The sequence below is a fragment of the Mobula hypostoma genome, chromosome 24, assembly GCF_963921235.1.
Source record: "Mobula hypostoma chromosome 24, sMobHyp1.1, whole genome shotgun sequence".
Classification (NCBI taxonomy): domain Eukaryota; kingdom Metazoa; phylum Chordata; class Chondrichthyes; order Myliobatiformes; family Myliobatidae; genus Mobula; species Mobula hypostoma.
Window position 1 is genome coordinate 2,987,572 of NC_086120.1, and position 25,148 is coordinate 3,012,719.

At 43.5% G+C, this 25,148-nt stretch overlaps 1 protein-coding gene and 1 long non-coding RNA gene across 2 annotated transcripts; both read left to right on the forward strand.

The window, feature by feature from the left end:
- The first annotated feature begins 186 nt into the window (after positions 1-186).
- Positions 187-23,233, forward strand: LOC134337156 (E3 ubiquitin-protein ligase TRIM62-like). The gene is made up of 6 exons (XM_063031999.1): positions 187-787; positions 11,346-11,441; positions 17,302-17,535; positions 18,699-18,721; positions 21,582-21,720; positions 22,576-23,233. Exons 1-6 carry the CDS (start codon positions 230-232, stop codon positions 23,170-23,172), a joined length of 1,647 nt encoding a protein of 548 aa, XP_062888069.1. The 5' UTR covers positions 187-229; the 3' UTR covers positions 23,173-23,233.
- Positions 17,495-21,767, forward strand: LOC134337330 (uncharacterized). Its single transcript, XR_010015965.1, has 3 exons — positions 17,495-17,535; positions 18,699-18,721; positions 21,582-21,767. It is a non-coding gene; the product is annotated as an uncharacterized LOC134337330 (long non-coding RNA).
- Positions 23,234-25,148: the final 1,915 nt, after the last annotated feature.

Genomic DNA, 25,148 nt, shown 5'->3' on the forward strand with positions numbered 1-25,148 from the left:
TCAATAAAATGACATACAATTTAATTGTTTTTACAATTATTCGTGGTGTAAATTCGTAGATAATTTTGTTCTCACATCTGGGTGTTTTAGTAAAACTCCGGAGTGATGTAAACAGCTGCACTCCACACGCCCTGGCCCTCCAGGGGCCACAATCACTGGATGTTTTGCTGGATCTGTTGTTCCGAACAAATGTTTAGTGCTCCACACTTCAGTGATCTCCGCCTTGAAGATGGCAGCCGGTTTAGCTCAGGATGCTTTGGGAGAAGAATTGACATGTGCGATTTGTTTGGAGATCTACACGGACCCCGTCGTTCTCGACTGCAAGCACAACTTCTGCTGCACCTGTATCGAAGAGACCTGGTCAGCTACGGTCAGTTACTCGTGTCCGGAATGCAGGACCGAATACAGCGAGAGGCCGACGCTGGAACGGAATTTAAAGCTGGCGAACATTGTTCAAAGATACCTGGCTCTGGGGGTCTCCCAGAACGCGGTTCTGTGTAACTACTGCACCCTGAAGGCGCGGTCAGCCGTCAAAACCTGTCTGAAGTGCGAAGCCTCGATGTGTCCGGAGCACCTGAGGCACCACACCGAGAGCGCCGTCTTCAAAAACCACCTCCTGATCGAACCTACTGCAGACGTATCCCGGTGGAAATGCACGGAACACCAGGAGCTGCTGAAGATTTATTGTAAAGATGATCAAGTCTGTGTCTGCACCCTCTGTACTTTAATCGGGAAACACAAGGATCACCGCTGCGACAGCATCAGCGAGGGAGAGAAGGAGCTGAGGGTAAGGGCGGATGGACACAAAATGCCGAGGCGTCTGCGGCAAAGTTTTTACTGTCACCTGTTTAAATCGGTGAAATTTGTTAATTGCGGCTTTTGTTTACGTTTTGTTGCAAGGACCATTAATATAAGCGAGAAACAGTGTATGTGAAGTGTTGAATTCAGCCACCGCATCCAATGTTAGCGACACCTGTGAAGTCAGATCATGCCTGGGTATGATGCTGGTATAAGTAGAAGGTGCTCTAGTGAACAGCCACCGCTTTCATATTGTAAACGCAGTCGATTGTCCATTCTCTGGGCTCTGTAAGGTTTACACGAATTACCGTAAATCTGCATAAATAATGAATATGTAGGGCGTGTGCGGTTCCCTGGGGCACCGCCGGCTGAACAAACAACGTAAGGCTCTTCAAAAAGAAGCGACCGGAGAGAATGTCTAAGAAAATTCAGGGAGGTTGGAGAAGCTGAGGGGTGTGGTAAGGAACATTCAGAAGCAGGAGTTCTCAGAGTAGAGGGTTTGTTGAGAAAGTGTGGGAGGGGGCTGCCCCCAGTGAATGATCCGCCGAGGTGACGGGATTGACAAATAGGGCGGTGGAATGATGGGTGAATTCGAGCGATGGGATTGGGCGATACGGAGGATCGTGGAAAACGTTACACAACCGAAATGCCCCAATTACCTCTCCACAGACGTTTATGCTCTTGCCAGTAGCAATAAAATAGAAAATGTGGAAACACTCTGGAGGTCAGGCAGCGTCTGTGAAGCAGCTACAACGTGGGACAGTTAGAGGGAAACAGATACCCGAATGGAAGAGTTCCTTAAAATATTACAGCAAGGAAACAGGCCCCCTTCAGCAGATCCAAGTTACACCTAGGTTAGTTCCACTTCCCTGCACTTGACCCATATCCTTCCAAACTTATCCATATACCTGCCCAAGTTTTTCCTAAACTTTGTAATCATACCCAACTCTACCACTTTTTAAAAAAAGGAGGGAGAGAGAAACCGGGGAATTATAGACCGGTTAGCCTAACGTCGGTGGTGGGGAAACTGCTGGAGTCAGTTATCAAGGATGTGATAACAGCACATTTGGAAAGCGGTGAAATCATCGGACAAAGTCAGCATGGATTTGTGAAAGGAAAATCATGTCTGACGAATCTCATAGAATTTTTTGAGGATGTAACTAGTAGAGTGGATGGGGAGAACCAGTGGATATGGTATATTTGGATTTTCAAAAGGCTTTTGACAAGGTCCCACACAGGAGATTAGTGTGCAAACTTAAAGCACACGGTATTGGGGGTAAGGTATTGGTGTGGGTGGAGAATTGGTTAGCAGACAGGAAGCAAAGAGTGGGAATAAACGGGACCTTTTCAGAATGGCAGGCGGTGACTAGTGGGGTACCGCAAGGCTCAGTGCTGGGACCCCAGTTGTTTACAATATATATTAATGACTCGGATGAGGGAAGTAAATGCAGCATCTCCAAGTTTGCGGATGACACGAAGCTGGGTGGCAGTGTTAGCAGTGAGGAGGATGCTAAGAGGATGCAGGGTGACTTGGATAGGTTGGGTGAGTGGGAAAATTCATGGCAGATGCAATTTAATGTGGATAAATGTGAAGTTATCCACTTTGGTGGCAAAAATAGGAAAACAGATTATTATCTGAATGGTGGCCGATTAGGAAAAGGGGAGGTGCAACGAGACCTGGGTGTCATTATACACCAGTCATTGAAAGTGGGCATGCAGGTACAGCAGGCGGTGAAAAAGGCGAATGGTATGCTGGCATTTATAGCGAGAGGATTCGAGTACAGGAGCAGGGAGGTACTACTACAGCTGTACAAGGCCTTGGTGAGACCACACCTGGAGTATTGTGTGCAGTTTTGGTCCCCTAATCTGAGGAAAGACATCTTTGCCATAGAGGGAGTACAAAGAAGGTTCACCAGATTGATTCCTGGGATGGCAGGACTTTCATATGAAGAAAGACTGGATGAATTGGGCTTGTACTCGTTGGAATTTAGAAGATTGAGGGGGGATCTGATTGAAACGTATAAGATCCTAAAGGGATTGGACAGGCTAGATGCAGGAAGATTGTTCCCGATGTTGGAGAAGTCCAGAACGAGGGGTCACAGTTTGAGGATAGAGGGGAAGCCTTTTAGGACCGAGATTAGGAAAAACTTCTTCACACAGAGAGTGGTGAATCTGTGGAATTCTCTGCCACAGGAAACTGGGTGAGGCCAGTTCATTGGCTATATTTAAGAGGGAGTTAGATATGGCCCTTGTGGCTACGGGGGTCAGGGGGTATGGAGGGAAGGCTGGGGCGGGGTTCTGAGTTGGATGATCAGCCATGATCATAATAAATGGCAGTGCAGGCTCGAAGGGCCGAATGGCCTAATCCTGCACCTATTTTCTATGTTTCTATGTTTCCTCTGGTACCTCCTTTCACATACCAAGCAACTTCCCTGTGAAAAGATACCTTTGTCAGAACTGTGGAAAGGATGGGAGAGGTGGAGAGGACAAAGCGAATATCACTGAGGAAGAAGACAGGGTTGTTATGTAGGGAAGCTGTAAAGGAGATTATCTGTTCATTCCTCAAGTTTAATAGGGGTAAATGGGGAGGAAACTTTGTGCATAACAACAATGAAATAAGGGGCGTTGGTGATGGATGAATGAGCTGACCCAGACAGAGAAAGCAAGTTATCTCAAGTTGAAGACAGAGGTAAGTTGAGATGTTGCCCTTGGAGCTTGCATTAGGCTTTTCAAACAGTGTAGGAGACCACAGACCGACAGATCAGTGTGGGAGTGAAGTGGAGAATTAAAATGACAGGTAACAAGACACTCAAGATGGCTGTACTGTTGAAACATGGTTCTCCCAAAGTCGTCACCCCATCTGCATTTGGGTTCTCCAGCATATCAGAGATCAAGTCATGAATGCTGGAAATCTGAGATAAACAGAAATTGCTGGAAATACTTGGCAGGTGAGGCAACAACTGTGGGGTTAAATATAAAAGTTGGAAAGTCATATAGCAGCAGTATAAAACTTTGCTTTGGTCACATTTAGAGTATTGTGTGAAGTTGTGGTTGCCCCTTTGCTGGGAGGATGTGGCAGCTTTGGAGAGGGTGCAGAAGAGATTTGCTAGCATGTCGCCTGGCATAAAGAATTGTGGCTATAAGGAGAAGTTGGACAAACTTGGATTATTTTCTCTGGAGTATCAAAGTCTGAAGAATAATATGATGCAAGTATATAAAATAATAATGAGATGTCTAGGTAGGGTAGACAGCCAGAGCCTTTTTCCCAAGGTGGAAATGTTGCATACTAGGGGACATAAGTTTTAAGGTGAGTGGGGGACAGTTTATAGGAAATGTGATCAGGGAAGTATTTTTATACATTGAGTGTGGTAGGTATCTGGAATGTGTGGTAGATTTTGAACAGGCAGGAAATGGAGGATGTAGACCATGCGCAGGAAAAGATGGCATCATGAACAGCACAGATTTTGTAGGCCAAAAGACCTGTACCTATGTTGCGCTGTGTTACGTTCTATAATACAGTTGCTGGCAAAAAAAGGTCTGGAAATACTCAGCAGACTGGGCAGTACCTGCAAAGCGAGAAACAATTAACATTTACACAGATGGGGTTCCATCCAAGAAAGGGAAAATTAGAGATAAAATTTAAAAAGAAATATGTAGAGTAATGTAGAAAGAGTGGCAAGAATCAGATTTTTAAAAAATTATTTGTGGGATGTGAGCATTGTCAGCTAAGCCAGCATTTATTGCCCATCCCTAATTGCCCTTGAGGTGGTAATGAGCTGCCTCCTTAAACCGCTGAAGTCCCTGAGGTGTAGGTACACCCACAATGCTGTTAGGGAGGGAATTCCGTGATCTTCATCCAGCGATGAAGGAACAGCAAAATGTTTCCAAGATGAAAAGATTTGTGCTAAAATGGATATGAGGTGAAGTTGATGTGTTTTGAATTTGAGGAACTGCTGTCAGGATCAGGATTTATTGCCATTCCTAATTGCCTTTGAGAAGGGGCTGATGAGCTGCCTTCCATTACTAAAATCATTGTGGTGAAGATGCTCCCACTATTCTGTTGGGAAGGGAGTTTCAGGATTTCAACCCAACGAATATGAAGGACTAGCAGTATGATTCAATTTCAGATTTATTTATCATGTACAGTGAAACATACAGTGATGTGCACTGTTTGTGTTAACAACCAGGGTGTGCTGGTGGGGGCAGCCTGCAAGTATCACCACACGTTCCAGTGCCAACATAGCATTCCCCTGATGCTTGGCAGAACACAACAAGCAACAAAACAAACCCGTTTCTCTCTCTACACACACACACACCCACCCACACATATTTCTGTCCTCCAACTCCAGGACAGGTCACCAGTCTCCAGACTTCAGCCATCAGGCTTCGACTTCCGGGCTTTTGATCGACCTTTGGGCTCCGATCTTCGGTATTGACCCCCAGACTCAAAATCAGGACATGCTGACTGACCAGCTCCTCGTGCCTCCCGCTCACATCTAATCCTAGGCCCCACTGACCTGAGGCAGCCTGACATTCACAGAGTTTCTTTACTGTCCACACCTGACTTGGAGCGTGGAGTGCAGGCCAAGTGCAAACTAAGATAACAACACCTCATATTCCATTTGGACAGAATACAGCCCAATATATACACTGAATTCTCCAATTTGAGCACACTTTCATGGAGCGTAGTCACAGTATCCATCAGAAGGACCCCCCACCACCCAGGTCTTGCTCTCTCCTCACCAGGGAGAAGATACAGGAGTCTCAGGACTCACACTACCAGGTTCAGGAATAGATATTGCCCCACAATCATCAGGCTCTAGAACCAGAGGGAATATCTTCACCTGCTCTATCACTGAACTGTTCTCACAACCTGTAGACTCACTTTCAAGGACTCTTCATCTCATTTTTCATTATTTATTATTTATTTATTGTTATTATTTCTTTCTTTTTGTATTTGCAGTCTGTTGTCCCTTGCACACTGACTGTCCACCCTGTTGGTGCAGTCTTTCATTGATTCGATTATGGTTATTGTATTTATTGAGTATGCCTGCAAGAAAATGAATCTCACGGTTGTATATGGTGACATATATGTACTTCGATAATAAATTTACTTTGAACTTTTTAGCTTTAATGTAATCCCACTCCCTTTGTTCCGTTCTCTCCCCATGTCCCAGTGTGCTCCCCATCCCCACCTGGTTCCATCTGCCCACCACTCCTCCCTTACCTGGTTCCACATATTAGCTTCCGTATTAGGTTGCAGCATCTGCAGCCTCCAGTTTCTCCACTTATCACCTTCAACCTCTATATCCCACTCTGCCTCTCCCCCCTCGGACTGCCCTCCCCCACACTCTTTATATCAGCTACAGTATCTCCTTTCCACACTCCCAATCCTGATGCAGGGTTCCAACTGGAAATGTTGACCTCAACAGGTGAGCCTAGTAATTTCTAAGGTAGGGACATGTTCGGCACAACTCTGTGGGCCGAAGGGCCTGTATAGTGCTGTAGGTTTTCTATGTTTTTTCTGACAGATACTGCCTGACCTGCTGGATTCCTTGGCCTTGTTATTTTTATTCCAGAAGCCAGAAGCCAGCATCTGCAGTCTCTTGTGTCAACAGACAACTGCTTGTTCTTATCAGTTCTTGTAACCTGGGTCGTCATGACCAGGACCTAAAAGTTAGGTATCTGCTGTTTTAACTTAAGCCTCCAGTTATCTCTTATTATCTTATTAATAACCAGTGAGGACTTGGAGTTATTCAGAAATGCCTTGGAGTGGACTGATTGCTTCTTACTGCAACCAAGTATACCCACTTCATCAGGTGGACTAGTTTCCCGCATCATGAAGCTGATATGGTATTGTCCCCAATCGTATGCTGCCCTGGTTCATCCTGTGATCACTCCGATTAAATGATAATCATACTATTGCTTATACTTCTTTAGCATTCTCAGAGAACTTCACAGACCAGTAACCACCCTTAGAGTCATAAGACACTACAACACAGAAACAGGCCCTTTGGGCTACTAGACCTGTGCCAAACCATTAATCTGATTAATCCCATTGACCCGCACCCAGACCATGACCCGCCATACCCTCCCCTCCCATCCATGTACCTATCTAATTTTCTCTTAAATGTTGGTATCGAACCACATCCACTACTTGTGCTAGCAGCTCATTCCACTCTCACCATCTTCATGAAGAAGTTCCCCCCATATTCCCTTAAACATTTCACCTTTCATCCATAACCCATGACCTCTAGTTGTAATCTCACTCAAGCTCAATGGAAAAAAGCCTGCTTGCATCTGCCCTATTTATACCTCTCATAATTTTGTGTACCTCTATCAAATCTCCTCTCATCCTCTACATTCTCAGTAATAAAGTTCTAACCTATTCAACCTTTCCCTATAACTCAGGTCCTCAAGTCCTGGCAACATCCCTGCAAATTTTCTCTGCACTCTTTCAATCTTACTTACATCTTTTCTTGTAGATAAGTGACCAAAATCGCACACAATACTTCAAATTAGGCCTCACCAACGTGTTATACAATGTCAACATAACATCCCAGCTCTTGTTCTCAATACATTGATTTTATGAAGGCTAATGTGCCAAAGACTTTCTTTACGACACTACCTGTGACACCACTTTCAAGAAGTTATGGATCTGTATTCCCAGATTCCTCTGTCTACCAGATTCCTCTGTCTACCACACTCCTTAGTGCCCTACTGCTCAATTTGTAAGACCTATCCTGGTTGGTCCTCCCAAAGTGCAACAGCTCACATGTGTCTGCATTAAATTCTATCTGTCATTTTCCAGCCCATTTTCCCAGCTGGTCCATGTTCCACTGCAAGCTTTGATAAGTCTTCCTCGCTGTCATCCACAAATTTGCTGATCCAGTTTACCACATTATCTTCCAGTTTGTTGAGTAGATGACAAACAACAATGGACCCAACACTGATCCCTGCAGCACTCCACTGGTCACAGGTTTCAGTCTGACAGGCAGCCATATTCTGCCGTTCTCTGTCTTCTCCCACAAAGCCATTGTCTAATCAGATTTACTACCTCATCTTGAATGCCAAGCAACCTCCCATGCAGGACCTTGTCAAAGGAAATTCACCCTAGTACACTCATAAGGATGTGCACACTGTCCATTTTTCTATTCAGTTCTGAAATGGCAGTGTTAACTATAAGGGTTGAAACAGATATGTTAGGATTGCTAAATCCTCAGTGCCAGATGAGATCTATCCCAGGTTACCGTGAGGAGCAAAGGAGAAGGTAGTGACGGCCCTGTGTCTTCATTAGCCACAGGTGAGGTACTAGAGGAATGGAGGATAGCTGATGCTGTTTCTTTATTTAAGGGCAGGAGGGATAAGCAAGATATCTACAAGCTGGTGAACTTATATCACTGCTAGGGATATTAGTTCAGTGACAGCACTTTGGCCTAGATCTGTACTAACCATGAAACACCCACACATTGATCTTTGATTTTCTGATCCCTTACCATCTGGCAAATAGCACACCATCAGTTCTCTGCCCTTGTGTGTATTTGAAAAGTAAGGACTTATTAGAGATGGTCAGTGTGGCTTTGTAAGAGGAAGATCCTGTCTCACTAATCTGGTTTGTTTTTGAGGCAGTAACTCATAAGACTGATGAAGGCAATACCTTTAGTAAGGTATTTTGTCAGGTTCTGCATGGTGGTCTTCACCAGATTCTTGTAGACTCAATGCTTAATTGTCTTGGTGATTTGAAGCAGAGGGTAGAGCTGGAAGCTCAGACTTTAATTGGAAGTCTTTGACTAATGGTGTAGCACAGAGATGGATGCTGGACCTTTGCTGTTTGTGGAAAAAATGTTAACAACTTGAATGTGGATGTAGGAAATATGATTAGTAAGTTTGCAGATAACATGGAATTTGGTGGTGTTGTAGGTAGTGAAGAAGGTTGTCTAAGGCTACAGCAGGACATAGATCAGAACATTAGCAGGTGGAATTTAATCCTGGTAAGTGCAAGGTGATGCATTTTGTGAAGTTAAATAGAGACAGGAGCTATATGTACAGTGAATAGAAGGGCATGAGAAATAGAACCATAGAAACTACAGCACAGAAACAGGCCTTTTGGCCCTTCTTGGCTGCGCTGAACCATTTTTCTGCCTAGTCCCACTGACCTGCACCTGGACCATATCTCTCCATACACCTCACATCCATGTATCTGTCCAAGTTTTTCTTAAATGTTAAAAGTGAGCCCACATTTACCACTTCATCTGGCAGCTCATTCCACACTCCCACCACTCTCTGTGTGAAGAAGCCCCCCCCCATGTTCCCTTTAAACTTTTCCCCCTTCACCTTTAACCCATGTCCTCTTTTTTTTTTCTCCCTTAGCCTCAGTGGAAAAAGCCTGCTTGAATTCACTCTATCTATACCCATCATAATTTTATATACCTCTATCAAATCTCCCCTCATTCTTCTACGCTCCGGGGAATAAAGTCCTAACCTATTCAACCTTTCTCTGTAACTCAGTTTCTCAAGTCCCGGCAACATCCTTGTAAACCTTCTCTGCACTCTTTCAACCTTATTAATATCCTTCCTGTAATTTGGTGGCCAAAATTGCACACAATACTCCAAATTCGGCCTCACCAATGCCTTATACAACTCCACCATAACATTCCAACTCTTATACTCAATACTTTCATTTATAAAGGCCAATGTACCAAAAGCTCTCTTTACGACCCTATCTCCCTGTGATGCCACTTTTAGGGAATTTTGTATCTGTATTCCCAGATCCCTCTGTTCTACTGCTCTCCTCAGTGCCTTACCACTAACCCTGTATGTTCTTCCTTGGTTTGTCCTTCCAAAGTGCAATACCTCACACTTGTCTGTATTAAACTCCATCTGCCATTTTTCAGCCCACTTTTCCAGCTGGTCCAAATCCCTCTGCAAGCTTTGAAAACCTTCCTCACTGTCCACTACACCTCCAACCTTTGTATCATCAACAAATTTGCTTATCCAATTTACCACATTATCATCCAAATCATTGATATAGATGACAAATAACAATGGACCCAGCACTGATCCCTGTGGCACAACACTAGTCACAGGCCTCCACTCAGAGAAGCAATCCTCCACTACCACTCTCTGGCTTCTTCCATTGAGCCAATGTCTAATCCAATTTACTACCTCTCCATGTATACCTAGCGACTGAATCTTCCTAACTAACCTCCCATGCGGGACCCTGTCAAAGGCCTTACTGAAGTCCATCATATAGACAACATCCCTTCATTCACTTTCGTGGTAACCTCCTCAAAAAACTCTAATAGATTTGTTAAACATGACCTACCACGCACAAAGCCATGTTGACTTTCCCTAATAAGTCCCTGTCTATCCAAATACTTGTAGATCCTATCTCTTAGTACTCCTTTCAATAATTTAACTACTACTAACATCAAATTTACCGGCCTATAATTTCCCGGATTACTTTCAGAGCCTTTTTTAAACAACGAAACAACATGAGCCACTCTCCAATCCTCCGGCACCTCACCTGTAGACAGCAACATTTTAAATATATCTGCCAGGGCCCCTGCAATTTCAACACTAGTCTCCTTCAAGGTCCGAGGGAATACCCTGTCAGGTCCTGGGGATTTATCTACTCTGATTTGCCTCAAGATTGCCTCCTCAATCTGTGTAGGTTCCATGACCTCACTACTTGTTTGCCTTATTTCCATTGACTCCATGCCAGTTTCCTTGGTAAATACAGAAGCAAAAAACCCATTTAAGATCTCCCCCATTTCTTTTGGTTTCATACATAGCCGACCACTCTGATCTTCAAGAGGACCAATTTTATCCCTTACTATCCTTTTGCTCTTAAATGTTGATGAGCAGAGGGATCTGGGGATTCAAGTTCATGGTTCCCTGAAAGTGGCTGTTGAAGAAGGCATATGATGTGTGTGCCTCAATAGGTTGATACGTAAAATATAAAAGTTGTGACATAATGTTGGAATTTTACAAGACACCAATTAGGCTGCCCATGAGTATAGTATGCTATTCTGGCCTCCACGCTCCTGTAAGGGCCATGCTGGAAACAGTGCAGGGGAGATTTGTCAAGACATTGCCTGGACAGGAGGACCATATGGGAAGACACGGGATATGCTGAAGGGTGTCCTGATGGAAGTATACAAAATTATAACACATATAAACAGGGTAGTCAGAATTGTTTGGCATAGTAGGGCATAAAAAAACAAGAGGGCATAGGTTTCAGTTGAGAGGAAGGTATTTTAAGGGGAAATTACTTTTAATAGCCATATTACAGGGCCTATCGATCCTCTGTTTCTGATGGTGTGTCACAGGCCAATTAATTGGTTCTTTCTTTACTAAACTCACTGAATTGTCTGGGTGTGATCTTACCCGCAAATTAGATGGCTGCTTCTGTTTCTGTTCAGTGGTGAACAATGTCTTGAACTTTATATGGTTTGTTTTTCTCCACATGTTTAAATGCATGTTTTTGGAACAATGTGAGATTGCTAATAAACCTGACTCATCATGTTTTCAATGCTTCATTTTAGAATCATTTGCAACATCAGCTTCAGAAGATCCGAAATAATGTTGAAACTGTTCAATTAGCTGTGAGTGATCTTCAGAAAGAGAAGAGCAATGCACAGGTAGGATCCTGTCAAAGGACAGCTAGAACTAACCCAGCTGGTATTCTGTAAAATAGAAACATAGAAACATAGAAAATAGGTGCAGGAGTAGGCCATTCGGCCCTTCGAGCCTGCACCGCCATTTATTATGATCACGGCTGATCATCCAACTCAGAACCCCGCCCCAGCCTTCTCTCCATACCCCCTGATCCCTTTAGCCACAAGGGCCATATCTAACTCCCTCTTAAATATAGCCAATGAACTGGCCTCAACTGCTTCCTGTGGCAGAGAATTCCACAGATTCACCACTCTCTGTGTGAAGAAATTTTTCCTAATCTCGGTCCTAAAAGGCTTCCCCTTTATCCTCAAACTGTGACCCCTCGTTCTGGACTTCCCCAACATCGGGAACAATCTTCCTGCATCTAGCCTGTCCAATCCCTTTAGGATTTTATACGTTTCAATCAGATCCCCCCTCAATCCTCTAAATTCCAACGAGTACAAGCCCAGTTCATCCAGTCTTTCTTCATATGAAAGTCCTCCCATCCCAAGAATCAATCTGGTGAACCTTCTTTGTACTCCCTCTATGGCAAGGATGTCTTTCCTCAGATTAGGGGACCAAAACTGCACACAATACTCCAGGTGTGGTCTCACCAAGGCCTTGTACAACTGCAGTAGTACCTCCCTGCTCCTGTACTCGAATCCTCTCGCTATAAATGCCAGCATACCATTCGCCTTTTTCACCGCCTGCTGTACCTGCATGCCCACTTTCAATGACTGGTGTATAATGACACCCAGGTCTCGTTGCACCTCCCCTTTTCCTAATCGGCCACCATTCAGATAATAATCTGTTTTCCTATTTTTGCCACCAAAGTGGATAACTTCACATTTATCCACATTAAATTGCATCTGCCATGAATTTGCCCACTCACCCAACCTATCCAAGTCACTCTGCATCCTCTTAGCATCCTCCTCACAGCTAACACTGCCACCCAGCTTCGTGTCATCCGCAAACTTGGAGATGCTGCATTTAATTCCCTCATCCAAGTCATTAATATATATTGTAAACAACTGGGATCCCAGCACTGAGCCTTGCGGTACCCCACTAGTCACTGCCTGCCATTCTGAAAAGGTCCAGTTTATTCCCACTCTTTGCTTCCTGTCTGCCAACCAATTCTCTATCCACATCAATACCTTACCCCCAATACCGTGTGCTTTAAGTTTGCACACTAATCTCCTGTGTGGGACCTTGTCAAAAGCCTTTTGAAAATCCAAATATACCACATCCACTGGTTCTCCCCTATCCACCCGACTAGTTACATCCTCAAAAAATTCTATGAGATTCGTCAGACATGATTTTCCTTTCACAAATCCATGCTGACTTTGTCCGATGATTTCACCGCTTTCCAAATGTGCTGTTATCACATCTTTGATAACTGACTCCAGCAGTTTCCCCACCACCAACGTTAGGCTAACCGGTCTATAATTCCCCGGTTTATCTCTCCCTCCTTTTTTAAAAAGTGGGGTTACATTAGCCACCCTCCAATCCTCAGGAACTAGTCCAGAATCTAACGAGTTCTGAAAAATTATCACTAATGCATCCACTATTTCTTGGGCTACTTCCTTAAGCACTCTGGGATGCAGACCATCTGGCCCTGGGGATTTATCTGCCTCTAATCCCTTCAATTTACCTAACACCACTTCCCTACTAACATGTATTTCGCTCAGTTCCTCCATCTCACTGGACCCTCTGTCCCCTATTATTTCTGGAAGATTATTTATGTCCTCCTTAGTGAAGACAGAACCAAAGTAATTATTCAATTGGTCTGCCATGTCCTTGCTCCCCATAATCAATTCACCTGTTTCTGTCTGCAGGGGACCTACATTTGTCTTTACCAGTCTTTTCCTTTTTACATATTTATAAAAGCTTTTACAGTCAGTTTTTAAGTTCCCTGCCAGTTTTCTCTCATAATCTTTTTTCCCCTTCCTAATTAAGCCTTTTGTCCTCCTCTGCTGAACTCTGAATTTCTCCCAGTCCTCAGGTGAGCCACTTTTTCTGGCTAATTTGTATGCTTCTTCTTTGGAATTGATACTATCCCTAATTTCTCTTGTCAGCCACGGGTGCACTACCTTCCTTGATTTATTCTTTTGCCAAACTGGGATGAACAATTGTTGTAGTTCATCCATGCAATCTTTAAATGCTTGCCATTGCATATCCACCGTCAATCCTTTAAGTGTCATTTGCCAGTCTATCTTAGCTAATTCACGACTCATACCTTCAAAGTTACCCCTCTTTAAGTTCAGAACCTTTGTTTCTGAATTAACTATGTCACTCTCCATATTAATGAAGAATTCCACCATATTATGGTCACTCTTACCCAAGGGGCCTCTCACGACAAGATTGCTAATTAACCCTTCCTCATTGCTCAAAACCCAGTCTAGAATAGCCTGCTCTCTAGTTGGTTCCTCGATATGTTGGTTCAAAAAACCATCCCGCATACATTCCAAGAAATCCTCTTCCTCAGCACCTTTACCAATTTGGTTCACCCAATCTACATGTAGATTGAAGTCACCCATTATAACTGCTGTTTCTTTATTGCACACATTTCTAATTTCCTGTTTAATACCATCTCCGACCTCACTACTACTGTTAGGTGACCTGTACACAACTCCCACCAGTGTTTTCTGCCCCTTAGTGTTATGCAGCTCTACTCATATCGATTCCACATCTTCCCGGCTTATGTCCTTCCTTTCTATTGCGTTAATCTCATCTTTAACCAGCAACGCCACCCGACCTCCCCTTCCTTCTTGTCTATCCCTCCTGAATATTGAATATCCCTGAACGTTGAGCCCCCATCCTTGGTCACCCTGGATCCATGTCTCTGTGATCCCAACTATATCATAATCATTAATAACAATCAGCACTTTCAATTCATCCACCTTGTTACGAATGCTCCTTGCATTGACACACAAAGCCTTCAGGCGCTCTTTTACAACTCTCTTAGCCCTTAAACAATTATGTTGAAAAGTGGCCCTTTTTGATGCTTGCCCTGGATTTGTCGGCCTGCCACTTTTACTTTTCTCCTTACTACTTTTTGCTTCTACCCTCACTTTACACCCCTCTGTCTCTCTGCACTGGTTCCCATCCCCCTGTTGTGAACTAACCTCCTCACACCTAGCCTCTTTAATTTGATTCCCACCCCCCAACCATTCTAGTTTAAAGTCACCTCAGTAGCCCTCGCTAATCTCCCTGCCAGGATATTGGGCCCCCTAGGATTCAAGTGTAACCCGTCCTTTTTGTACAGGTCACGCCTGCGCCAAAAGAGGTCCCAATGATCCAAAAACTTGAATCCCTGCCTCCTGCTCCAATCCCTCAGCCACGCATTTATCCTCCACCTCATCGCATTCCTACTCTCACTGTCGCGTGGCACAGGCAGTAATCCCGAGATTACTACCTTTGCAGTCTTTTTCTCAACTCCCTTCCTAGCTCCCTATATTCTCCTTTCAGGACCTCTTCCCTTTTTCTACCTTTGTCATTGGTACCTATATGTACCACGACCTCTGGCTCCTCACCCTCCCACTTCAGGATATCTTGAACACGATCAGAAATATCCCGGACCCTGGCACCAGGGAGGCAAACTACCATCCTGGTCTCTGGACTGCGTCCACAGAATTGCCTATCTGACCCCCTTACTATCGAGTCCCCTATCACAACTGCCCTCCTCTTCCTTTCCCTACCCTTCTGAGCTACAGGGCCGGACTCTGTGTCGGAGACACGGCCACTGTCACTTCGCCCGGGTAAGCTTTCCCCCCCAACAGTACTCAAACTGGAGTACCTATTGTTAAGGGGCACAGCCACCGGGGTACTCTCTATTACCTGACTCTTCCCCTTCCCCCTCCTAACCGTGACCCACTTGTCTGCGTCACGTGGCCCCGGTGTGACCACCTGCCTGTAACTCCTCTCTATCAACTCCTCACTCTCCCTAACCAGACGAAGGTCATCGAGCTGCAGCTCCAGTTCCGTAACGCGGTCCCTTAGGAGCTGCATCTCGATGCACTTGGCGCAGATGTAGTCGTCCGGGAGGCTTGGAGACTCCAGGGCCTCCCACATCCGACACCGAGAACAACAAACTGCCCTCACACTCATACTGCCCCTCTCCTCAAATAACAGCAGAAAATGAATACCAAACCTTCCTCGCCTCGCTCGTTTCCACCTAAGCCCGTTGAGCCGAAGCCCTTAAGCTTTCACTCTGCTCCCGGCTCACTCTGCTACCCGCAAACTACACTGCCCACTGTATGAGGCTCTGTTCCTTTTAGATCTGCCGCATTGCACTGCTCAACGTCACACGCCTGCGCAGTCCCGCCTCTCTGAACGCCATTGGAGAAAAACAACTGAAAATTTCAAAAATGTCTTCCTCTGCACTCCCGCTCCGACTCTCAGACTTCCTTCTTCGAACTTTTATTTTTAAAGAGTGTGAAAAAAAATGTGCAAATGAAAATTAAAGCAAAATACGAGAGACTGAGGAAGCACATTGATAAGGAGGAGAACCTAGATCATGGAACCGTCCAGCACAGGAACGGCCCCTTTGGCCCACAATGTCATGCTGAACTAATTAGTAATCAAATACCCACTAAACTAATCCCTTCTGCCTACACAATATCCATATCCTTCTATTTCCTGTACACTTATGTGCCTACTGTATCTGAAAGCCTCTTGAATGCTTCCATCATATTTGGCTTCATAACCACCCCAAGCAGTGTGTTCTAGGCAACCACACTCTTTATATAAAAAAGATTACTCCATGGGTCTCCTTTGAACTTCTCCCCTTCTCACCTTAAATGCACACCCTTTGCTATCGGACATTTCAATCCTGGGGTAAAAAGATACTGGCTATCTACTCTACCTACGCCTCTCATAATATGGAGTGGACTGCAAGATCCCTCTATACATCAACACTATTAATGGTCTTGCCAAAAATAGTATACTGTTTCTTTACATTTGATCTTCCAAAGTGCAACACTTCACATTTGACCAGGTTAAACTTCATCTATCATTTCTCCATTCACATTTGGAACTGATCTATATTGTACTGTACAACACTAATCTCCACATTGTCTGCAAACTTACTAACCCACCCATCTACATTTTTATCCAGGTCATTTATATATAAACAGCAGAGGACCCAATATGGATCCCTGTAGAACATCACTAATCACAGACCTCCAGCAGAATAAGACGCACCAAGCACTACTGTCTTCTTACCGGATGACTCAGCAGACTCATGCTATGTGTGGTGAAGCCAAGTTATACTTGGTCCTAGGTATCAAGTCTGTTCAGTGCTAAGTAAACTGATCTTGGTTTCGATTACCAAAGATTTGGTTTAACTTTCCTGAATCAATGAAGTATCTTTCCCTCCACTTGCTACCCAATATCAAAGTAAAAGGTGTTCGAGTCCTGCCGGAGGGTCTCATCCCAAAACATCCACTGTACTCTTTTCCATAGATGCTGCCTGACCTGCCGAGTTCCTCCAGCATTTTGTGTGTGTTGCATGGATTTCCAGTATCTGTAGATTCTCTCTTGTAGGTGTATGAGATTAGTGAGCAAACAATAGACTTGGCCAATATGTTAGTAAGTTGCCAACTAACATTCAAATGTGTATGTGTGATCCTTTGTCCATGGAATCACACCTAATACTGTTGCCTTTAAGAGGGATTGCGAAGTGAGAAAACCTGGTGAGAATCTGTGCCCCTTACCACTGAGTTCTGCCATGGCTAAATAGGAATTGTTCACGTGGCACCAATAACACTTATAACATACAGTTATTTTTTCACAATGGCCAAGGAAATTATCAACAATAGCTGATAAAAACTTTTATTTTTAAAGAGTGTGAAAAAGAATGTGCAAATGAAAATTAAAGCAAAATACGAGACACTGAGGAAGCACATTGATAAGGAGGAGAGAAGAATTCTGCGACTCCTGGAAATTGAGCAAACCCGGATGGTCACCGAGATTGATGGCAAGATCACTGAACTTGAAAGGAAAGTGAGAGACTTTGAAAGGTCCTTTTCTGATCTCAGTGAACTTCTGAAGCACAATGAGGAACTTTCATTCATTCAGGTACCCGCCTAGTCTCTTAAAAAATACATAGAAACATAGAAAACCTACAGCATAATACAGGCCCTTCAGCCCACAAAGCTGTGCCAAACATGTACTTACTCTTCTCAGAACTTGGCTGACTTTTCCACCAAAGGATAAGAGCTCATGAACCAGTTTTAACAGTGAAGGCCAAAATGATTGGCTTAAAAAACAATTAGATGGTTTTCTGGAGAATGAAAGTTAAATTCCTATATATAATAATCTTTATTAGATGAAGGAATTTAACTTAAGATGTTTAAGATTCCAATGGATTATTGATTTGTACTACTATAGGTACATTGCACTTTAACCCACCTGAAAGGCTGGCTGGAGATCGAAGCAATCTTTGGTTTTAAAAAAGGGTAAATCATTAGATGTATCTTGTAACCCAGAGAAGGCGAAAAGTAGCAAAAACTTACGTCACCTTAAAGCTCTGGAGACTTGAGTTTGATCTTTATCTGCAGTACTGTCTGTGAGGAGATTACTGTACACATGCTCCCTGTAAATGCATGGGTGTTCCGGTTTCCTCCCACATCCCAAAGACAAGGTGGTAGGTTATCTAGCTACTGTAGATTACTCCAAGTGTAGGTGAGTGGCAGAAGAATGGGAGCAGGTTGGTTGATGTGTGAGAGTAAATAAATTACAACAAAGTAAATAGAAGATTGGGATTGCTCTGAGAAGTGACAGACTTGCTTCCCATATTGTAAAAAACAGGGAAATATAAGAAAGGAGTAGATGACTACATGCATCCTGAAACACTTCTTACAAGTGATGAGACATTGGGAGAATCAAGAAATGTAAGGAACTCAATAATTATCTTGCCTTCATTGGCTCAGTGTTCTCATTTTCATCTTAAATAAATGAGTAAAAATTATTATGAAATTATTTGAAATGATCACTATTTGAATCGCCACAATAGGATATTCTATAAAATTTATTAAATGTATCATTTTATTATTTGTTTTTGCACTGTTTTTAACTATTTAATAAACATACTTACTGTAATATATTCTATATTTATCATGTATTGTATTGTACTGCTGCCACTAAGTTAACAAGTTTCATGTCATATATTAAACCTGATTCTGATTTGGATGTATAGTTCTAATACATTTATTTACACTGTTCTGTGTTTTTCATTATAGCAGCTTAATTCAATGGCAGACAGGTAAGAGGCAGAAATTTTATGCAGTTCACCAAAATGATTCCCACTCAATCAACTAGAAATTTAATGAAAGTGTGCATTTCTGCATTGTTTCATTTCCTGTTCTGGTTGTTCAGTACTTGTTAACATTTGTTGTTAACAATTGAGTGTCACTGGTTGTTTTATAATAAAACAGCTTAATTCACTGCTCACTATAAAGCAACACAGCCATATGAGGCAAGGTATTTCCATATACAGCTTGAGTACGATTTATCCAAAATGGTTGGGGCCGGAAGTGTTTCAGAGTTAAGATTTTTTAATAGACAATAAGATGGCTCGGGATGGCCATCATTGCCAACTCTGAATTTGTCTGCAGTCTTTCTCTTACACTTGTTCATCACACATGTATTTAACAGTAAAAATTCTTACCTACAACTGATATAATGAAAATGTAGTGGGTGCAGGGTAACAGAAACAGGCTTTCAGTCTTCACCTACGACGCCAAGTTTTGATTAAAAGGTTACAGTACACTGATCTGTATTTAAGTTTTTGTAGGTTTTATGTAAGGTATAAAACAATCAGCATTGTAGATTTGTTCCAGAACTTATTAGATTCTCATCAGTGATGATCTTGGCAAATTCATCAATGGATTTCTCTGCTACTTCGTGATCAGCAGACACTTTAAATATTAGAGGCTGTACCTTTTCTTAAATTTTTGCAACCAGCCTGCTGAGTATTCACATTTATGTTCAATTTGTCATGATAGATCTTTGCTTGTTTCATGATAGGCATACCATTAAGCAGCACATGTTCACTCCGACATTGAGGAATCCACTCTTTCAACACACGATCAAGATCTTTATTTTTCCACTTTATGAAGTGTTTTTCTATTTTTCATTGGCTTCGGTACATTACATATGTGAGGTCATTTCTCTGAACTGTCTATGGTATACAGAGACTGCACATCACCTGGGACATCCCAGCACCTTGTGGAATTTTACATTTGTGACATCATGTCAGTGCTCAAAAATTTTTTTGGATCTTTGGACAAGAGGTACTCAACCTGTAGTGTCTTTGATGTAGTGTCTTTGGAATTGATACCATCCCTAATTTCTCTTGTCAGTCACGGGTGCACTACCTTCCTTGATTTATTCTTTTGCCAAACTGGGATGAACAATTGTTGTAGTTCATCCATGCAACCTTTAAATGCTTGCCATTGCATATCCACCGTCAACCCTTTAAGTGTCATTTGCCAGTCTATCTTAGCTAATTCACGTCTCATACCTTCAAAGTTACCCCTCTTTAAGTTCAGAACCTTTGTTTCTGAATTAACTATGTCACTCTCCATATTAATGAAGAATTCCACCATATTATGGTCACTCTTACCCAAGGGGCCTCTCACGACAAGATTGCTAATTAACCCTTCCTCATTGCTCAAAACCCAGTCCAGAATAGCCTGCTCTCTAGTTGGTTCCTCGACATGTTGGCTCAAAAAACCATCCCGCATACATTCCAAGAAATCCTCTTCCTCGGCACCTTTACCAATTTGGTTCACCCAATCTACATGTAGATTGAAGTCACCCATTATAACTGCTGTTCCTTTATTGCACACATTTCTAATTTCCTAATACCATCTCCGACCTCACTACTACTGTTAGGTGGCCTGTACACAACTCCCACCAGCGTCTTCTGCCCCTTAGTGTTATGCAGCTCTACCCATATCGATTCCACATCTTCCCGGCTTATGTCCTTCCTTTCTATTGCATTAATCTCTTCTTTAACCAGCAATGCCACCCCACCTCCCCTTCCTTCATGTCTATCCCTCCTGAATATTGAATATCCCTGAACGTTGAGCTCCCATCCCTGGTCACCCTGGAGCCATGTCTCTGTGATCCCAACTATATCATAATCATTAATAACAATCTGCACTTTCAATTCATCCACCTTATTACGAATGCTCCTTGCATTGACACACAAAGCCTTCAGGTGCTCTTTTACAACTCTCTTACCCCTTTTCAATTATGTTGAAAAGTGGCCCTTTTTAATGCTTGCCCTGAATTTGTCGGCCTGCCACTTTTACTTTTCACCTTACTACTTTTTGCTTCTACCCTCACTTTACACCCCTCTGTCTCTCTGCACTGGTTCCCATCCCCCTGTTGTGAACTAACCTCCTCACGCCTAGCCTCTTTAATTTGATTCCCACCCCCCAACCATTCTAGTTTAAAGTCACCTCAGTAGCCCCCGCTAATCTCCCTGCCAGGATATTGGTCCCCCTAGGATTCAAGTGTAACCCGTCCTTTTTGTACAGGTCACGCCTGCGCCAAAAGAGGTCCCAATGATCCAAAAACTTGAATCCCTGCCCCCTGCTCCAATCCCTCAGCCACGCATTTATCCTCCACCTTATCGCATTCCTACTCTCACTGTCGCGTGGCACAGGCAGTAATCCCGAGATTACTACCTTTGCGGTCCTTTTTCTCAACTCCCTTCCTAGCTCCCTATATTCTCCTTTCAGGACCTCATCCCTTTTCCTACCTATGTCAAACACCAGGTTAGTGCAGTCTCCTATGTCAAACACCAGGTTAGTGCAGTCTCCTGTGCAAACACCAGGTTAGTGCAGTCTCATTCTAGAAGGCCCCCTTTAAAAGAAATATCAGGCTAAAATCTTGTCAGCCCTTTGAGTAAATTTAAAACATACAATGGCTCTAGTCAAAGAACAGCAAAATCTTCCATCACATTAACCATACCTACAACAATTAACCTTGTTGTTGTTTGGAAAACTTTGGTTCATCTCACCAGTCAATTTTCAAAGCAATAAAAATACTGTGATTGAAATGTAATTCTTCAGTAGCTTGGAATGTGACAAGGAAGTGTTTTTTTTCTGTAGAATGAAGGAAGCATCTGAACCATTCATGGCACCGACCCCCACCTCTGATCAGGGTAAAACTGTTGTGGAAAGGCTGGCAGAGTGGGTCCAAAGGCAGTATGTGGCAGCACCCACACCAACCCTGGACAGCAACTTCCTGGTCAGTATGTGTAAGTATCTAAAGAAATAGATACAGAGCACCGCAATTATAAACCATCTAAAGCTCAGATGTGACTGAAAGACTATTGCAGTGCATTACAAGGGATTGATTATTGTTGGGAGAAAGACCGACATCTCTATATCTATGCCCCTCATGATTTTGTACATTTATAATGTTGCCCTCAACCACCTTTACTCCAGGGAAAACAATCCTTGCCTAACTAGCCTCTCTTGATAACTCGAGTTCTACAGTCCTAACAATATCCTAGTGAACCTTTCCAGTTTAATGACATGCTTCCTCATGTGTCCTCCAAGAGGACCACAAGCTTGCCAAGGTTTGGAGACTTGCCGTGCCTCAGTGACCTGGACAGCTACATTTGCTGGAGTTGGTGCTTTATGTTTTGGGTCTTGGCAGGGTCACCCATACCAAACAGGTCAAAGCTCCAGGTTCTGGGTTCAGCTCAGGACTAACAACCCCAACTGGTTAAACAAAACTATTGCGGAAACAGCAATGAAAAATCCTTCGACATTTGTATATGACAGTATGATGGCCAAGGACAGAAATAGAGGACCTTAATTGTTGCCCTAAATGCCAGTAGGTGTAATGGACAGTAAATAAGTCCCTCGTGTGTGGGGCCAAGTGTGTTCTAAGGAACACTGGGTACTTAGTGACGGAGCAGCAATGGAGAGGTGCCTCCCAAGCTGAGATGAGCTCTGACTTTGTCAGGGGTTCCTAGCTGGAGCTGCCTGACTGTGCAATGCAGGGCCACAACCTGAAATGTTAACATCTCCTTCCCAACCCCTTACAGAGGCCGCCCGAAATAGAATTCCTCCAGCAGATTGTTTGTAGCTCTAGCTTTCAGCATCCGTAATCTCATGTCTCACTCAGCCCCTCCTTTGCCTCAAAGATGGACAGACGCCAAGCCTGGACCCTCGCACGGCATTTCCGCATCTAATCCTGTCTGATGGTAACCAGTCTGTGTCGGGTTCCAAGCACCAGCAGCCTTACCCTGATAGCCCCAAGAGGTTCAACTACTGGTGGCAGGTTTTATGCACGGAGAGAGTGAGCACCGGCCGCTGCTACTGGGAGGTGGAAGTGGGTGGAGAACGCCGCCGCTGGGATATCGGTGTATGTTACGAGAGCCTGAGACGGAAGGGCGAGGGTAAAGAATGTTCCCTGGGACAAAACAAGGAATCATGGTGCCTGTACTCTGAGCCGGGCAGTCTGGCAGCCTTGCACGATGATAACATTACCACGCTGACTGTTCAGATGCCCAGCAGGGTGGGCGTCTATGTGGACTTTGAAGGGGGAATGATTTCCTTTTACAGTGTGGTGGACAAGAAATTAGTGCCTTTACACACCTTTCAACAGCAAGTGTTCACTAAACCCCTCCACCCAGCACTGGGAGTGGCTGATTTCACCACATCCTTGTCGCTATGCATTCTCAAGTGATAAGTTCAGTACTGTACTTATACTATGTATGCAAAATAAGACCATAAGGCATAGGAACAGAATTAGGCTGCTGGGCCCATCAAGCCTGCTCTGCTATTTGATCATGGCTGATCCTTTTCCCTCTTAACCCCATTCTCTTGCTTTCTCCTCATAACCTTTCATGCTCTAACTTACCAAGAATCTATCAACCACCACCCTACATGCACCCAATGACCTTGCCTCCAGAGCCACCTGTGGCAATGAATTTCACAGATTCACCAGCCCTGGCTGAAGAAATTCCTCTTTATCTCCATTCTAAATGGATGTCCCTAGATTCTAAGGTTGTGCCCTCCAGTTCTAGAAACATCCTCTCCACATCCAATCTGTTTAGGCTTTTCAACATTTGATGAGTTTCAATGATATCCCCCCTCATTCCTCTAAATTCCAAAGAATACAGGCCCAGAGCCATCAAACGCTCCTCATATGATAAACCTTTCATTCGCAGAATCATTTTCGTGAATCTCTTTTGGACCCTCTCCAATGTCAGTACATTATCTCATCCTTTCTTAGAAAAGGGGCCCAAAACTGCTCCCAGTACTCCAAGTAAGGCCTCACCAGTGCCTTAGATCCTTGAAGCCTCAGCATGACATCTTTAGTTTGTGTATTCTAGTCCTCTCAAAATGAATGTTAACATTACATTTGCTTTTCTTACAACCAACTCAACCTGCAAGTTAACCTTTAGGGAATCCTGCACGATGATTCCCAAGTCCCTTTGCACCTTAATTTTTAAAGTTTTCTCTCCACTTAGAAAATAGTCTACGTTTTCATTTCTTTTACCAAAGTGCATGACCATATACTTCCCAACACTGTATTCCATCTGCCACTTCTTTGCCCATCCTTCTAATCTCTCCAAGTCCTCCTCCAGCTTCTCTGCTTCCTCAACATTACTTACCCCTCTACCTCTCTTTGTATCATCCGCAAACTTGGCCACAAAGCCATCAATTCTGTCATCCAAATCTTGACACACAATGTAAAAAGAATTCATCCCTACACTGACCCCTACGGAGTACCACTAGTTACCGGCACCAACCAACCAGAACAAGCTCTTTATTCCCACTCTTTGCCTCCTGCCAATCAGCCAATGCTCTATTAATGCTAGTATCTTTCCTGTAATGCCATGGGCTCATTTGCACCACCTTGTCAAAGGGCTTCTGAAAATCAAAGTACTCAACCTCCTCCAATTTTCCTTTGTCTATATTTGCCTATTTTGATTTGTGTGAATAGTATGCAAGATATGTTTTCACTGCACCTTGGTACAATGTGACAATAATAAACCAATTTACCAATTCCAATTCCAATCCGTCCATGGAAAATCAATCAGACTCTACTTGGTTCTCACAATCGCGCGTGTGTGCACGCACACACACACACACACACACACACACTTAATTTCTAGCACCTGACTGTGTATGTTTCTAATTGAAGAACAATACGTTGATATGTTGTCCGTGGTAGACAAGTGCAAGTCAGGGTAAGGGGCATGATACCAGATACTGATGGACGTCAAGTTAGCACGAAAAATACCTTTCAAAGTCGGAGCCAATCCATCAGTCCTTAACTCAGTTTATTCTTAGTTACATCAGTGTAAGTCAGGATTAATTTGGATTCATTTTTGACAATTTCAATAAAGTACATAAGGATCACATTGAGCTGGGAGGCATCAAGAACACCTGTCAGTGTTTGCTGAGTACACTTGAAGATGACTAAAATTAAAACGTTTCAAAAGATGAAAGAACAAGAGATTCAGCAGATCCACAGCAACATACACAAAGTTACCCCTGCCATGGACGGTTCCGGGCCCAACTGTGAAAGGAAGAGGGTTGGGCTTGAGACGCCATCCTGTAAAAATACAGACCTACAGAAGCACCAATAGAAGCTCCAAAAACCTCATCCCTGGGAGAGGAAGGTTCTTCAAAGATGAGCCATGCCTGGATACA

Coding starts and splice junctions, on each gene's coding strand:
- LOC134337156 (XM_063031999.1), top strand. CDS start 230: ATGGCAGCCGGTTTAGCTCAGGATGCTTTGGGAGAAGAATTGACATGT. Junction 788..11,345: donor AGGGAGAGAAGGAGCTGAGG/GTAAGGGCGGAT, acceptor GCTTCATTTTAG/AATCATTTGCAACATCAGCT. Junction 21,721..22,575: donor CCCTGGACAGCAACTTCCTG/GTCAGTATGTGT, acceptor TTGTAGCTCTAG/CTTTCAGCATCCGTAATCTC.